The 17,893-nt window shown below is 38.3% G+C and overlaps 1 protein-coding gene across 1 annotated transcript in view; it reads right to left on the reverse strand.

The window, feature by feature from the left end:
* Positions 1-680: 680 nt before the first annotated feature.
* Positions 681-17,893, reverse strand: part of SI (sucrase-isomaltase) — a 114,501-nt gene continuing 97,288 nt past the window's right edge. The window contains exons 45-47 of the mRNA XM_086414225.1: positions 4,198-4,247; positions 3,572-3,739; positions 681-749 (exon numbers count right to left, since the gene is read on the reverse strand). Coding sequence (XP_086270351.1) covers positions 681-749; positions 3,572-3,739; positions 4,198-4,247 — 287 coding nt within the window. The remainder of the gene's footprint in view (positions 750-3,571; positions 3,740-4,197; positions 4,248-17,893) is intronic.

Here is a 17,893-nt window from a genome sequence, read left to right on the forward strand (position 1 = left end):
GCTATGTGGGGACACAAGGAGAAACTGTCTGCAAAGCAGAAAGAGGGCCCTCACCAGACACCAGATCTGCTGGTGCCTTGATCTCAAACTTCCCAGAACTGTGAGAAATACATTTTTATTGTTTAAGCCACACAATCTATGGTAAATTCTTACAGCAACCCAAACTAAGACAATTTCCTTTTGGAAAATAAAGAAAAATGTACATTATTTATATTTAAATACATTTTATTTTTTGTTTTCTAATTAAATGTACAGAATAAGAAATAATTAAATCTGATGACAATTGGTGGTGCGTAACTTAAATCTACTAAACATTGAAGAAAATGTCATATAAAATTACAAAATTTTTGCTTAATTTAAAAATCACCTGTTTTAACTATATCTTAGTTACACACACATGTATTTAGTAATTAGATTACAGTTTCAGCTGATACTTAGTAAAAGCAACTAGAACCATTAAATTCTACTAAATATATTTAAAAATTGAATCTAGGCCATGTTAATAGTATATAATTAATATTAATATTGATGAACACTCTGCAATAACTTTAGATAGATGTTATTAAAATCATATTTTACATAATATAAGAAACAAGTGAAGAGGGTAAACTGTAAGTAAGGTGATGAAGCTTAAATCCAGGTGTTAATTTCTCTTTGACAACTCGGACTGATGGTGATCTTCATGACCAGTTGACTTCTATTGGTTCATCTAGCGTAACATTATTCCCTGTTAGATCAATGTCTAATATCTTAAAAAAGAAAAAAAAACCAAAAATGGTAATTAATTGTTTAATCAGAACTGTGGGTTTTTTTTTCAACAAAAACTAATTCCATAAATAAATACTTTATAAGTAAACACATTATAGCTTGTTTTTCTTTCCTATTTTGATGAATTTTTACTTCAGAGAGTTTGCAACCATTTCAGTAGTACTTCCAGCCCAACCACCCATTATACAGATGATGAAAATAAGTCTCAAAGAGGGCGAATAGCTGTCAAAACACAATCAGAAACTATTTACCGGTTATTTCTACAACTTTTCTCTTTCTCTATGACTCATAAATACTCAATTATAATTGCATTACATATACCTCTATGCTTTCTGCCCTCAAATATTATCCAGTCATCTACACACAGAATTTAGATTTTGGTAATATGCTTCCTTTTGCATCGGTCTCAAAGGGCTTTATGCTGAATTTATTGCCAATGATTTCATTGCATGTATGTTACTTTCTTTCACTGGAGAGAATCTCTATCAGACCATATAGGGACTAAGTAGGGAGGTGACTAATGAAGCAGCTGTACTTAAATAATCATCTGTAATATAATGAATTCACTAGACTTTCCCATTGCTCTGATACACTCACATGACTCTCAGTGCCTTTAGCTCAGAAAGTTGGATTCAATCATCAAATATGTAAGAGAAGAAGAAGATTATGAGCATTCCTTTACTGCTAACCAAATACCAAGTATGCACGTAGGGACATTATACAATTTATTCTTTATTAGAGCACCTTAGAATTTCCCACACATTATAGTAGAAGAGTTTAAAACATAACAGGTAAATAATGTTCTTAGTATCTAACAGCTAGATTTGAAACTGATCCATCTTATACAAAAACCTAAGAAAATTCTTTTATTTCAAACATGAAGAACAAACCCATGCATCTCATAGCTCTTAATAGCTGCATAGATGGCAACTAGGCGTAATCGTTGCTAGGTAAATATTTTTAAAATTGCACTGATACAGCAATTAAATCATCTTTTGTATGTTATTCCTACACCCATGGGCAAGGGTCACCAAGTTAGAGAAAGAAATTGATCACTCCTTCCTTTTCCCATATATCTATAAAACCTTATAAAACAGAAGGTGTTCATAAATATTTGTTTTATTTAAATGTACTTAGAAGGGATTGCTCCATTTTTTGGTAAACTTAACATCTTCTTTTAGAATCATTGAGATTATAAAATATTAAAAAATATTCTTAATATTTAAAATTCTTTGTGAATATTTGAAAGCAGTGGAATGAACTTTTCTTTATAAATAGTGATTTTTTTTAATGCCAAGTATTTGGTCAAAATTAACTTGAAATAATACTTCATATGTTAAAATACCTTATTTGACATTGCTTAACTGACTGTATTTAGTTTTACAGTAAAAGTTGTGAGCTTTATTTTTCACCATTGTAGAACAATGAACAAGAACAAGAAAGAACAAGAAAATAAATAAGGGAAACCATCATTCTTTAATCTCATTGAAAACTGGGTTATTAAAAGAAATGCTGATTTCTGACTATGATGGATAATTATTGACTGTTTATTCTTGGGGAATTAATTTTCCCTTTCAAGCCCAGTTTCCTAGACTGTCATATAAGACTGCTGGACTAAACCACTGATTCCCATACTATAGAATTTTATAAACCAGTAAAAATTTAAGAAGAAAAAAATGAGGGTGAGGTGCTAAGTTATCAACTTTTATTCTACCATAGAGGGACACAAAATACATAAAACTCTAATTTCTCAAACGCTATAGAGTTTAAAGAAATTTAATGTCAAGGTAGTAATTAAGACTCAGATATATATGAAAGGGGAAATTCTGATTGCCTATAGAATAGCAGTAATAATAGGATAGATGCTAAATTTCAACAGAATGAAATGACTTTTCAGGTGCTGTTCAACTCTCACAACTTGTAAAATTATGAAAACCTAAAATTGTGTCCAAGACACAATTATTTTCTTTTTCAGTTGTAGTCAGCCAAACAACTAGCTGTTTTGTAAATTATGTTCACTGAAGTGGTCAGTTGATTAAAAAGCCAGTTGTTTTCATTCAGCTTTAAACACAAAACAGGTATGTGTACACACACTTAACGTTTTAGCAGTTTAGATGTAGCCTTGAACTTGGATCAAACAAAACAGTTCATGGATTCTAAAATATATGTTCTTTAAAATCTATTTTTGTAGAATTTAGGATGAGAAAGAGTTTAAGAGATTTTTTACTTGCATATTCTTATTTAATAGGAAAGAAAAAGAAACACTGAAATTATTTAATCAAAATAAAAAGCTCATTACTAGCAGCAAAGGGACTTTAACATAAGAATCCTGAGTCCTTATTTAATGTTTGATTCATATCCTTGTACTGTATGCCATATTATTCATAGATGTTAATTGATAATTCTATTCATTTTGAAAGGGCTTTCAAGTATAATTTATCCAAGACATATTAAATGTTCAAATGTGAGCATTTTGTTTTAGAAAACCATTAGGTTTTGAGGCACTTTATCGTAAAGGGATGAAAATAATTTAGAGGTTTAATGTTAATTTTGCTTTGATTATGTCAGAACAATTATAAAATAGATTCCACTAGGTTGATTTCTATGACAAGTTACCAAGGATGATAATATAGAAATATGTATGAAAGTTTAATGAAAATAAATAAATAAGGACAGTAATAGGTTGTGTTTTTTTGTTTGTTTATTTGTTTGTTTGTTTTTTTAGATCTAAGAAATGTAAGAGGTTCACACAGGTATTTTGAATAGGTCCTTTTAAAAAGACACATTTTCTTCTGTCAATTACCTCCAGGTTTGGGTCTTCAGTAAAATTAACAGACTCTTTATTTCCGTTGTGTGTGAGAGTAACCTCACTAACACGCATCTTTTCTTTCCCCCATATGTGGATATATCCAAGCCTCATTTCATTTCTGTTTATGTAACCATTTTTCAGTATAGTGCTCGTCAAGATGGTCTATGAAGACAAAGAAAAAGAAATCATTTGAACCTTTCATCTAGCAAGAGCAATTAAATCTTTTGTTGTTGTTGTTTAGTTGGTAAGTCATGTCCAACTCTTTGCGACCTTATGGACTTTAGCCTGCCAAGCTCCTCTGTCCATGTGATTTCCCAGGCAAGAATACTGGAGTGGGTTGCCATGCCCTCCTCCAGGGGAATCTTCCCAACCCAGGTATTGAACCATTGGCAGGTGGATTCTTTACCACTGAGCCACCAGGGAAGTCCCATTAAATATTTAAAAAGCATATATATGTTAACCAAACTATATCAATATTTCATAGTATACAGATTGTTTATTCATATATTTAAAAGAGGTATATTATATAACATACATAGTATGTAAATACAAAACATGGCATAAAACTTCAAATATTATTTAACACAATTGCATATAAATGATCCGTAATGAATACATACCTTATTTAAATTAAATTGTACCAAGGAATATAGGTCTCTTTCATAGGTGTCTATGGGAAAAAAAGAGTGATGTATTTATATTTCCAAAAAATAATCTGTAGTAAATACTAGCATATTTTTCTTTTCTTTCACAGTACAAAGGATACCAAATACCATCAATGTATATCTTATTCTAAGTTTATGTATCATTCAAACACATTCTGAGGAGCACTGAAATATGAAGAATAAGTCATGTATCCATGTAGACAGAGTCCTACATGGATAGGCAGATTGATGTGTGTGTGTTTGTGTGTGGGAGAGTAACTCTAGGGGAGACACAGATCTAAACACTTCTCTAGGAGGGTGGAAGAAGTATAAGAATAAACAGAATTAGGTGTGATAATCAGCGACACTTCCTGGCCATCTTGATGGCTGAGAATAACAACATAAAGGAAAAAGAATATGATGGCAACTTATCTTAGTGTCATTTGAGAAAAATATTCATTGTTAGAGATTATTAACAGGAAAATTGAAATCAAATGGATAAAACATAGGCTTTATAATCATCACTTTAAATTAGGTATAATCTTGCCATGCTAAGTCGCTTCAGTCGTGTCCGACTCTGTGCGACCCCATAGACGGCAGCCCACCAGGCTCCGCGATCTCTGGGATCCTCCAGGCAAGAATACTGGAGTGGGTTGCCACCTCCTTCTCCAATGCATGAAAGTGAAAAGTGAAAGGGAAGTTGCTCAGTCGTGTCCGACTCCTAGCGACCCCATGGACTGCAGCCTACCAGGCTCCTCTGTCCATGGGATTTTCCAGGCAAGAGTGCTGGAGTAGGGTGCCATTGCCTTCTCCAAATCTTGCCATACTGAAAATCAATTAAAAATGTAATCTTAGAGCTAAAATTTATTTAGTATCTGTCAAATTCTAACTACTTTATCACTATGCTGTAAGAAATGTATTATTATTTTTCCTACTGTATAGAAGAGAGAAATGAGTCCCAGAGAAATTAAATAAATAGCTCAAAATGAAACAACTAATTAATATCAAGTCTGAACTTATCTCCGGTTTTCTCTGATTTCTATGATTGTGTTCATATGTAAAACCACACAAACATGTAAGACAGAAAATCAAAAGTAGAGTCAAAGGCATGATGAAAACAATTATTAGGATAACATTGAAAAAGTAACAAATTTTAATTCCTTCTTCTATTACCATGCCAGCATTGTATTCATTAATTCTCTGAAGAATAAAATGCTTAATTGGATAATAATTTTGTTTATAAAAAATTAAATTATATTCTCTGTAAACTTTTTCTCTATAAATAGATTAATTCATATATGATTTAATAACACATTTGAGGCCAAAAAATTAGACTAATTTTAAAATACATAAGTATAACAAGTTTTTAAGAGCAATTTTTAAGTACAGATCTATGAGATGAAAGAAAGCAAAAGTGACAGCTATTAAGAGCATATGAACAGTTTTTTTTTGTTTTTAATGAATAAGAGAAAGATACCACGTATGATCTTACTTCAAGGTAGACATATGTTTATTTCACTAAGATGAGTAGGACAAATTAATATTTTACTAAACTACAACCTTATTAGCTAGAACAGTCAAAATTTACTTAATATACCCACATTTCAAAATAAGTTTATTTTGCTTTATCTTATTTTTGTTTTTTGAGAAATATACATGTCTACAAATAAAAGTGATTGGGACAGAGGAAAGGGACCAGATAGACAATTAAATAGTTAATTCCACTAGGGAATTTTAAGTTTAAAAAAAAAAAAGAAGAAGAAGAAGAAAGAAAATCCTGTAACCTAATGATCACTCAGGAAAATAGGTTTGCTTAACTACAAAATCAAGCAGGCTTGCTTAGCAACAAAACCATACAATGCAAGCATGAGACATGGTCCAAAAGAATAAAACAAAAGTGGAGTGAAACCCACACCCTGCTCAGTAAGATCAGTAAGTTAATGAATCCTGGGACAAGCTTTTATGCATACACTAAAAACAAAAATATAAGGAAAAGATGACATTACACTGAAACCTGAGATAATTTACTATATTTTAGTATGTTACCCCCTTTTTGCTCATTTCCACTGTGCCATGACAGTCCCCATTTGACCATGTAGGAATAAGAAAACTCCCTCCCTTGCCTGATGTGGAGGAGGAGCTGATGTTGGAAGCTTGATGTCTACTCAAGAATGAGGAAGAAGGTGGTCTTTTCTCCCTCCCCACCTCTCCTTTGATTATAAAACAGTAGCCCACTAAGTTCTCAGTGCAACATCCTCTTGCCCACCTGCTTATAAACCTCACAAGAGCCCAATTCTTGCATCTTATTGAGAATCCTCTTGCTTAATTCTTTCTGCCCTGAAACATAAAGAATTGGAGCCTCCCAAAACACATTTTTACAGTTTCAATAGTATTCCTTAAAATTTAAATATACTTAAAAGAAAATTTTATTTAGATACCTAGTTTATTGGATAGGTTGGCAAGCTTGTTGTAAGAGAAAATTTCTTCAGAGATTCTGATCTAATAAATCCAAAGATTCCAAGCATTTGCTATGTATTGTTGTTGCTATTCATTTAAGAAATTTCAGAGGATTTGCTGAAACCTTTATAATTACTTATAACAAATATACTGAGATTGTGAAATATAACCAAACTAGTAGATAGAATGGGTCAGAACAACTTTGTATGTTTGTATAAAGAGAACATAGAGAAATATATGAATTCTGCTCACTTTTCAGTGATAAAACAAAAGAAAAACCTGCCATGAAACTTCAACAGAGTAAAGGTTTTACCAAGTTCTTTCATCTATATCTTAGCTTGATAGAAATAGCTGTATTAAAAAAAAAAAAAAAAAACTAAGAGAAGCCTTGTCTCCCTACTGTTAAAATGAATTATCTAAATTTGCTAGAGAGTGAGATTCAAATATCCCAAGACAAGCATGCAAATTATGCATAACTCAACTTTATACCCCTGGAGAATTGTAGGCAAATTCAAAGTGCCTCCTAGTGAGGAAGAAAGGCTATAAACTTTGTAGACCCTCAGTTAATGTGTTAATGAAGTTCAGGGCTCTGAAAACAAGATTTTATTTAACTAATAGCAGTTCAGTCACTTTCTAATTCACAAAATACTAGGAAAAGCTTATTTATTTATTTATTTATTTTGAGGCTTGCTTATTACCATATGATTCTTATATCACTTTCTGATATAGATTACTTACTAATAGATTCCTATTTCTTATGGTTGTAGAATATTAACTATGATTAACCTGAAAAGACGAAAGAAAGATGTCTTTGCTATTAATGAAAAATCTCTCATCTATGGATAATGTATTTAAATTGTAGTAAACTGTCCTACAGCTCCACACAGATGTTAGTTGCTATGACTAAGAGCCATGTCAAGAGAATACTTAGATCCCCATCTTAGGGAGCTGACATTGCTAATCCTCTAACAGTGTTTATTTAACAGTGAAATAATAACCTGGGGGCACTGACTCAAAGGCAGATTTCTGGGCCTTTCCTTAACTTAATGGAATTTGGATGGCCTTAGAATATCCATTCTTTACAAACTTCTCAGGAAGCAGAGCACACACTGCTAAAAGTTTAGCAGTTAAGTCTGATTTTGAGGAATAGCCATGGAGTAAACAAAGATTTAAATTTAAATCCTCAAACTTTTCATGTAAAAAACTGTAAAATATTAAAAAAGAAAAACAAAAAAGCAAAAGCTATAGCCATAAAGCATACAGACTAAGTTTAAATTTGTTTCTGAACTATCTCATGTTTTAAAGGCATCGTTATGCATCAATATGTGCACATGGGAAAGTGGCTTTTCAACTCAGCTGACCGCACACATACTGAATGTCTATTATGCAAACAGAACTGGCTAATTCTGGGAATACAAAGATGATCAGTATACCATCCCTGTCCACACAAATCTCTTTGTTATCTAGAGGTTGACCATAGGGATTACATATATTTAGGATAAGAAGAACATCTTTAAATATTTGTAAGTCTATTTTTAAGTTGACTCAAATATTTATTAAACTATTTTAGCTCTCAATCACATTATTGGCTTTTTTTGTACTCAGCTTCCAAAGCACAATAATAGGTAACCAAAAAATAATGTGAGATAATATGTATGTTATCAGTTATATTTAATCTCCTGTTGAGTAGTCATTGCTATTTTGGACTCCTTTTTCCTACTCTAACTACTTAGTGAGTGAAGTCGCTCAGTCGTGTCTGACTCTTAGCAACCCCATGGACTGCAGCCCACCAGGCTCCTCCGTCCGGAGGAGACAGACATGACTGAGCGACTTCACTCACTAAGTAGTTAGAGTAGGAAAAAGGAGTCCAAAATAGCAATGGCTAAAAGACAAAAAAAGGAAAAAGCCCACAAAAATAGGTCAAAGGAAGGTCTGAGGACTGGAGTGAGAACGTCAGGTGAAGCAAACAGCCCTCCTGGTTAGCACAATTTACATAGGGTAGGCTCAGGGGTAGGAGAAAAAAAAAAAAAAAAAAAACATAAAAAGAGGAGCCAAAATTGAGCCTCTGGCTTCTCTTCTCTTCACTTCTTTTGGGTCAGCCTGTCCTCACATCCTGCCTCACACTTTGAGGATGTATTTTCCTTTGCTTGCCAAATAAAACTGAGCTGTAACTGACATAATACTGAGCTGTAACACTGGTCCATCCGTCGCTTCAAATTGTTGCTGCGGTAAGTCAGAACAAAGGAAATTACACACTCCCCTGACATATCTGGTGCTGTTTCTTGGATTTAACCTGGATGAAACAACGTCAGCCTGGCCCTCATGAGGCAGAGACCAAGCATAGCAGAAGCCCAACTTGGTGAAAGCTCCCATGGTGGAAGCTGAATGCAAAGAAAACCCAGCACAGTGGAACTGACAGGATGCCCAGTGAGCTGGAAACCAGGACAGCAAAAACAAACTTGGTAGAAAGCTCACATGGCTCAGTCTCAGATTTCAAAAGACCCTGTTAAGGGGTTAAGGTAGGATGTCCTCGATCCTATGGCTGGGGTGACATATGGCTAACAAAATCTTAATGTTGTGGCCTGGGTGTGGGTTGGAAAAGAATTTCCAGACATGAGGCAGAATGAGAGGCAAATAAAGTTTATTACAGTGGAAGACACTATTAGAAGAGTGGGCCAGCACAAGGGAGAATCAACATTGAACAGGGGTCCTTAGTCCACTTTTATATCCATGGTACAAAGAGTTGGATAGGGGTTTTGTGGGTAATTTGCTGATTGGATGAGGCACATATACTGGGTGGGGGTAGGGAAGAGTAAGGCAAATATCTTCTCCCTATGTGGTAGTGGAGTAGCCATCATGGTCAATAAAAGAGACCAAAATGCAGTATTTGGATGCAATCTCAAAAATGACAGAATGATCTCTGTTCGTTTCCAAGGCAAACCATTAACTATCACAGTAATCCAAGCCTATGCCTCAACCAGTAACACTGAAAAAGCTGAAGTTGAATGGTTCTATGAAGACCTACAAGACCTTTTAGAACTAACATCCCAAAAAAGATGTCCTTTTCATTATAGAGGACTGGAATGCAAAAGTAGGAAGTCAAGAAACACCTGGAGTAACAGGCAAATTTGGTCTTGGAATACAGAATGAAGCAGGGCAAAGGCTAATAGCGTTTTGCCAAGAGAATGCACTGGTCAAAGCAAAACCCTCTTCCAACAACACAAGAGAAGACTCTACACATGGACATCACCGGATGATCAACACCAAAATCAGACTGATTATATTCTTTGCAGCAAAAGATGGAGAAGCTCTATACAGTCAGCAAAAACAAGACTAGGAGCTGACTGTGGCTCAGACCATGAACCTCTTACTGCCAAATTCAGACTTAAATTGAAGAAAGTAGGGAAAACCACTAGAACATTCAGGTATGACCTAAATCAAATCCCTTATTATTATACAGTGGAAGTTAGAAATATATTTAAGGGACTAGATCTGATAGACAGAGTGCCTGATGAACTATGGATGGACGTTCGTGACATTGTACAGGAGACAGGGATTAAGACCATCCCCATGGAAAAGAAATGCAAAAAAGCAAAATGGCTGTCTGAGGAGGCCTTACAAAGAGCTCTGAAAAGAAGAGAAGTGAAAAGCAAAGGAGAAAAGGAAAGATATAAGCATCTAAATGCAGAGTTCCATAGAATAACAAGGAGAGATAAGAAAGCCTTCCTCAGTGATCAATGCAAAGAAATAGAGGAAAACAACAGAATGGGAAAGACTAGAGATCTCTTCAAGAAAATTAGAGATACCAAGGGAATATTTCATGCAAAGATGGGCTTGATAAAGGACAGAAATGGTATGGACCTAACAGAAGCAGAAGATATTAAGAAGAGGTGGCAAGAATACACAGAAAAACCGTACAAAAAAGAGCTTCATGACCCAGATAATCACAATGGTGTGATCACTGACCTAGAGCCAGACATCCTGGAATGTGAAGTCAAGTGGGCCTTAGAAAGCATCATTACAAATAAAGCTAGTGGAGGTGATGGAATTCCAGTTGAGCTATTCCAAATTCTGAAAGATGATGCTGTGAAAGTGCTGCACTCAATATGCCAGCAAATTTGGAAAACTCAGCAGCGGCCACAGGACTGGCAAAGGTCAGTTTTCATACCAATCCCAAAGAAAGGCAATGACAAAAATGCTTAAACTACTGCACTCATTGCATTCATCTCAAATGCTAGTAAAGTAATGCTCAAAATTCTCCAAGCAGGCTTCAGCAATAATGTGAACCGTGAACTTCGAGATGTTCAAGCTGGTTTTAGAAAAGGCAGAGGAACCAGAGATCAAATTGCCAACATCCGCTGGATCATTGAAAAAGCAAAAGAGTTCCAGAAAAACATCTATTTCTACTTTACTGACTATGCCAAAGCCTTTGACCATGTGGATCACCATAAACTGTAGAAAATTCTTAGAGATGGAAATATCAGACTACTTGACCTGCCTCTTGAGAAACCTATATGCAGGTCAGGAAGCAACAGGTAGAACTGGACATGGAACAACAGACTGGTTCCAAATAGGAAAAGGAGTACTTCAAGGCTGTATATTGTCACCCTGCTTATTTAACTTATATGCAGAGTACATCATGAGAAGTGCTGGGCTGGATGAAGCACAAGCTGGAATCAAGATTGCCGGGAGAAATATCAATAACCTCAGATATGCAGATGACAGCACCCTTATGGCAGAAAGTGAAGAGGACCTAAACAGCCTGTTGATGAAAGTGAGAGAGGAGAATGAAAAAGTTGGCTTAAAGCTCAACATTGAGAAAACGAAGATCATGGCATCTGATTCTGTCACTTCAAGGGAAATAGATGGGGAAACAGTGGAAACAGTGTCAGACTTTATTTTTTGGGGCTTCAAAATCACTGCAGATGGTGACTGCAGGCATGAAATTAAAAGACGCTTACTTCTTGGAAGGAAAGTTATGACCAATCTAGATAGCATATTGAAAAGCAGAGATATTACTTTGCCAACAAAGGTCCGTCTAGTCAAGGCTATGGTTTTTCCAGTGGTCATGTATCGATGTAAGAGTTGGACTGTGAAGAAAGCTGAGCACCAAAGAAGTGATGCTTGAACTGTGGTGTTGGAGAAGACTCTTGAGAGTCCCTTGGACTGCAAGGAGATCCAACCAGTCCATCTTAAATGAGATCAGTCCTGGGTGATCATTGGAAGGACTGATGCTAAAGCTGAAACTCCAATACTTTGGCCACCTCATGTGAAGAGTTGACTCACTGGAAAAGACCCTAATGCTGGGAGGGATTGGGGACAGGAGGAGAAGGGGACGACAGAGGATGAGATGGTTGGATGGCACCACCAACTCAATGTACATGAGTTTGAGTGAATTCCGGGAGTTGGTGATGAACAGGGAGGCCCTTCGTGCTGCGATTCATGGGGTTGCAAATAGTTGGACATGACTGAGCGACTGAACTGAATGGGGTAGGAAGGGAGACAGGTTATAATGCTCAGGAGGACCTGAAATTTGTTAATAGTTACAACATGGGGAAAGGAAGGATGATAAGGGTCTGGTTTTTCCATTCCTGCATTCCAAGATCCTCCTTGGTTTTATATGCTCTTTTGTCCTTGGGTCACCACACTTAATTCCTTTATAATCTCTCATTTCTTGTTTCTTTGAACCCCTTGCAAACAGGCGAGCAGCAGTGTGTGCAATTGAGGGACTCTGGCAGGGGCTACTTAGTAGCTGTTGCCCAAGCAAGCGGGGGTTCTTTGTCCTTAACCTGCTTTGTGCCAAGGATCAGGCCAATTAAAACTGTGAGCACAGGTCAGGTATTTAGCAGATTTTCCAGCAGGTTATGAAGGCGATTCCTTGGCACGATTTTCCCACTCTTTTTTCCTCCTTGTCTTCATCTCCTCTCTCCATCTATGCAACTGTTTACAAAATATTGGACAGGTCATCATTTTTCAATTACTGAAGGTTGTGTTTGAAACTGATTACCTAAGATTGGGACTCAAATCTACGTGGCAGGGACTGTGCTATGCTTAGTCAGTCAGTCGCATCTGACTGGGACTTGACCCTAGCCAAAATGTACAGTGCCTGGTCTTAGGACCTAATGAAGCTCAGGCTCTTGATGTCATTGCAAAAACGTCAGTGAGAGACACAGTGATAGGTAAGAGGTGTATTTGTTTGGATTTAGAGAGGAGCACAGGCCACAGAGGGCAAGTTCCAGTGCTGTGGCCATGGAATGTGGTGTGGTTAGTTTTTGTGAGCTGGGTGATTTCATATGCTAATGAGTAGGAGGATCATTCCAACAATTGGGGAATGCCTTGGAACAGTCATGATGCCTCTGTGTGTGTCATTTAGCTTTCAGATTAAGAGGCAAGTTTTAGTTAAATTTGATAAATTTGACTTGTGTGTCATCTTGGGCCCATTTGATTTTAATCAGTTGACTTGTGTGTCATCTTGGACCCATTTGATTTTAATCAGTTTATGTTAGACCTTGGGCTATGTCATTCTTTCAAAGGTTGTGCCCTGCTCCCTTAGCTCCTGTTTCATGCTCTTTTCCTAAGCCCTATCAGGGCCCACAGTGTTGCCTCTATAATCTCCTGGAGGGAAAACCAGAAAATAGCTTGCCCTTGGGAGGGAAATACTGTATAATATCCAATCTCTCTAGATATTCCAGCCTTCATCTTCCATGTTTTGTACAACATGTGCAACAACGGTATTCTCAGTGAACTCACTAGGGCTGGTGACAGGCACACAATGCCTGCTAGAAGTCTGTCTGTTGGTGGCATCCCTTTAAGGGCAATTGGGCTTCCATGGATAATGTTTGCCACTTGGTGAGTTAGCCCTGCAGGCCATTTGGGCCCAAACCCTTATCATCCTTCTCTTAAATTTATAAACGTACCCTCAGATCAAATCTCCTCTCCACTTTTATGGAGCATCTGTTCTGTTGCTTCTTACCAATTTGTTCTTAAGCCACTTACTAACTCCTACAACCAGAACTCTGTTCTCTTGTAGGCATTGCTCCACCCTGCTTATGATTAAAATATTCTTAATGCCCCTAACAGGACCAGATAACCCAATCCTTTGTCATTACTTATTATTACCTAAAGTGGGTCTATGACAATGAAATATTTACCACTGGAAACATCCTAAACTGCTCTTATGGAGGACTAGAGGAAGAAATCAGTGCCTTACATTCCCTCAGAGCAATAACAGGATAAGGCTTATGGCTGTTTCCCCAGGTTCCCAGTTTCAGGCCATAGCTTTGTATTGCTTTACATCATGGTATCTATTCCCATCTGTGGTGGAGAAACCGGCAATGACTTAAGATTACAACCCCTTAATCCTAAGCAGCAGTAGTCATGCTGGATACCTTGGGGACGCCCAACTCCAGCCTGGGATCCCAGGAGGTTGATCTGCCTCAACCTGCCTAGGGATCTGGTCCCTGGGAGGTTGTCACACCTCAATCTGCTCAGAGATCTGCCAATCCAGGGGTTCCAGGAGGTTGACATATCTCGACCTGCCCAGGGACCCAATTTTTGGGAGGCTGACATGCCTCGACCTGCCTGGGGATTTGAACTTCAGGAGGCTGTCATGTCTCAGCCGGTCTGGGGATCTGCACCCTGACCTGGAGAAGCCTGGCTCTCAGGTTGCAACAGAACTTGGTAGGATACATTTCAGAAAGATTCACCCCTAAGGAAGTCCACCCGTAAAAATAGAAGGAGGCCTACTCTTTTTTTTTTTTTCCCCTCCCTGTCATCACTATCTTTTTTCAGGTAGGAAATAACCAATCCACTTCCTAACAGACACCCTTGAGATGCACCCTTGAGATAACCAGAAGCTGTTCAATCCTCTAACCTTAAGGAGAAGTTGCTTAAAATTCTTTGTGCCATTGCCTGGCCATGGTATCCTCAGGGATAAGGAACTCTTGCCTGAGTATGGAAGTTTAAATTACAATACGATCCTGCAGCTAGACTTATTCTGCAAAAGACAAGAGAAATGGACATAGATACCCTGTCCAAATTTTCTCCTGACTAAGTGATATGAAGGAACTCTGTCTTAAGTATGGGATTGTATACCTGAAAGTGAGCTGACTAGGCAAATGGTGTTAGGCACAGACAACCAAGAGAAGGAACCCCGCCCCTCCCCCCCTGCCTGCCGCCCCCATGAAGGCTTACTTCCCATGGCTCCCGAGTTGCCTGGTGCTCCTTCCTTGTATTCAAAATTGCCCCCATATCCAGGATCACCCCCTCCACAAAAACCAACTTGAGTACGTCACTTAGTTGAAACTGGAGGAGAATTCAGACCAACCCGGGTCCATAAGCCCTTCTCCCTCTGAGAACTAAGATAGATCAAACCAGGCCTGGGAAGCTATACAGATGACCCAGGCAAATATACAGATACATTGCAACACATTACCTTAGCCTTTGATTTAACGTGAAAGGACATCATGGTCATATTTAGTCAAACTTTTTCTGACCCTGAGTATGCTGGGGTATTAAAGGAAGCATGAAGGTATGCTAGGGGGCTTCACAGGTCAAGCGATAAATACGCAGTGGGGGAAACTGCGGTCCCCTCATCAGGTCCTAATTGGAATTATAATAATATATAATATGGGAATTATAATAACCCTAAGAACATCTGAGAAAGGGATTATTTTCTGATCTGTGTAAAGGCAGGACTAAAAGCAGCCCAGCAAAAAGTAATCAGCTATGCCTGATTACTCAAGAGCCCAATAAGAACACCATTGCCTTTCTGGAAAGGCTAAAAGAGGCCTTCCAAAGTTTACCAATCTGGACTTAGATTCTTAAGAGGGACAGGTGATTTTAAAGGACAAATTCCTGTCCCAATGTGCATTAGACATCAGGATAAAGTTATAACAGCTACAGCAGCAGGACCCTGCTACCTCTTTAGATGAGAAGGTCCAGACAGCCACCATACCTTTTATAACAGAGAACAGGAAAGGGAGGAGCCAAGGCCCAGGAAAGGGAGAAAAGGAAAGAGACAAGGCATGCCCAGGTGCTGACTGCCCTCCAGGGAAGCCCTATGGCAAACACCCAGCCCTTAAAGGACAAGGCAGGGGGCAAATACCTCAATTATAGACAAGTGGGACATTGGGCCAAAGTGTCCAAACCATGACAAGTTTCCTAAAATGGCTTGCTACAAATGCCATCAGTTGGGGCATTAGGTGGCACTCTGTCCTTGGGACACAAGAGCCTCAAAGTCAAGCGCCAAGCCTTCCCTTATGATGGTTCAACAGGACTGAAGCAGCCCACTTCAGCCAGCCCACATGTCACAGATAACCATCACAGGGCTGGAGCCAAGGGTGCAATGGGATATGGCAGGTAGGTCCGAGAATTCCTTGGTTGACACAGGGGCTACCTAGTCTGTCCTGACCTCCTACTCTGGAGCCTTCTCCTCCCAAACTTTTACCATTTTGAGTGCTACAGGAAAAGCAATTACAAAAAGATTCACCTGAGCACTTCTTTGTTGCTAGGATGGACAAATATTTTCCCACCAGTTTCTGGTGGTCCCTGAGTGTCCTATTCCCTTATTGGAAAGACATCTTTCCCTGCCTTTGAAATCTTGCAGCTATTGCAGTCCTAATAGAAGATGCTTTAAAACACTCTTTTGAGGTCAAACTATTTTTACCAGTCACCAAGTGAAACAACTCCTGAATGGGAGAGGCCATTTATGGATGTCTGATCAAAGGATCCTCAGATATCAAGTAGTGCTAATGGAAAATCCAGGCCTGACTATATCCCCTTGTGAGGTTCTTAACCCAACTACCCTCCTGCCTACCTCTGAGGTCTCTCTTCTCTTTCACTCTTGCCTAGAAACCTTGGACCACTGGACAAAACCCAAGAGGGATTGTCAGAAAATCTTCTGACCAATCCTGAGGAAATCATGTACACTGACGGAAGCAGCTTTGTCTTGGACAGAAAAAGAAGAACTGGATATGCAGTAGCCTCCAATTTTGAGATCACAGGTGCTAAACATTTGCCACCAGTTACTTTGGCCCAATTAGCTGAACTCATAACCCTGACTTGAGCTTTAGGGCTGAGAAAAGGAAAAAGAGTAGCCATTTACACTGACTCCAAGTATGCCTTTGTGGTGCTATATACACACTGCTATTTGGAAAGAAAGAGAACACTTGACCACCTGAGGGTTCCCAATGAAATATGGTGATCAAATCCTTAGGCTCTTGAAGGCAGTCCATCTGCTCATTGAGGTTTCAGTCTCCCACTCTAAAGGGAGCACAGAAGTGGTACAAGGGAAACAAGCAGCCGATCAGGCAGCTAAGAGAGCAGCATTACAGAACAATGACCTAATAGGGGTTGCCACCTTAGATCCACAGACTAATTTGCCAGAAACTCCTTCATAAACTGAAGGAGAGACTCTTAAAGCTAAGAGTGAGGGCTTTCACAAAGATCATATGAGGGTGGTTCCAAAAGGAGGGGTTCCTTTTTCTGCCTGGGAACCTTCAATGGAAGTTGGTTAACTCCTTATATGCCACTACTCATTTAGGGGAAAAGGCCCTCCAAAGATTACTAGAAAGGTCCTTCAGAGGAACAAGCCTCCAGACAACTAGAAGGCAAGTGTTCTCCTTTTGTCCCACTTGTCAGTTAAACAACGCTCAAGGAGCCCAAAGACACCAGCTGGCCCAGCCTGCCCAACAATGTGGTACCTACCCAGGAGAGGACTGGGAGAAGGACTTCACCCAGATGCCAGTTTCTCAAGGGTATAAATACCTATAAGTCATGACAGATACATTCACAGGATGGACTGAAGGCTTTCCCACCCAGACTGAGAAGGCTGAGGAGGTGGTAAAAAAAAAACTGCTCTATGAAATCATTCTGAGATTTGGTCTGCCAAGATCATTACAAAGTGACAATGGGACATCATTTTCTTCTAAGGTCATCCAAGGGGTCTCTAAAGCATTGAGCATTACTTATTATCTCCATTGTGCCTGGAGGACTCGGTCTTCAGGAAAAGTAGAAAGAGCCAATCAATTATTAAAATCAGCGATTAAAAAGATAACCCAGGTGACCTCCCTGGGATGGAAGGAGGCTTTACCAATAGCTCTCCTCCACATCCATATTGCCCCTAAGGAACAGGTTGGTCTTAGTCCTTATGAGATGCTATATGGGAGATCATTTGTTTATGTCAATGACCTCTTCCTAGATCCAGAGGCTCAGA

This window comes from Bos grunniens, chromosome 1 (assembly GCF_055505025.1).
Source record: "Bos grunniens cultivar Pamir isolate PY7600 chromosome 1, Bosgru_T2T1.0, whole genome shotgun sequence".
NCBI classification, from domain to species: domain Eukaryota; kingdom Metazoa; phylum Chordata; class Mammalia; order Artiodactyla; family Bovidae; genus Bos; species Bos grunniens.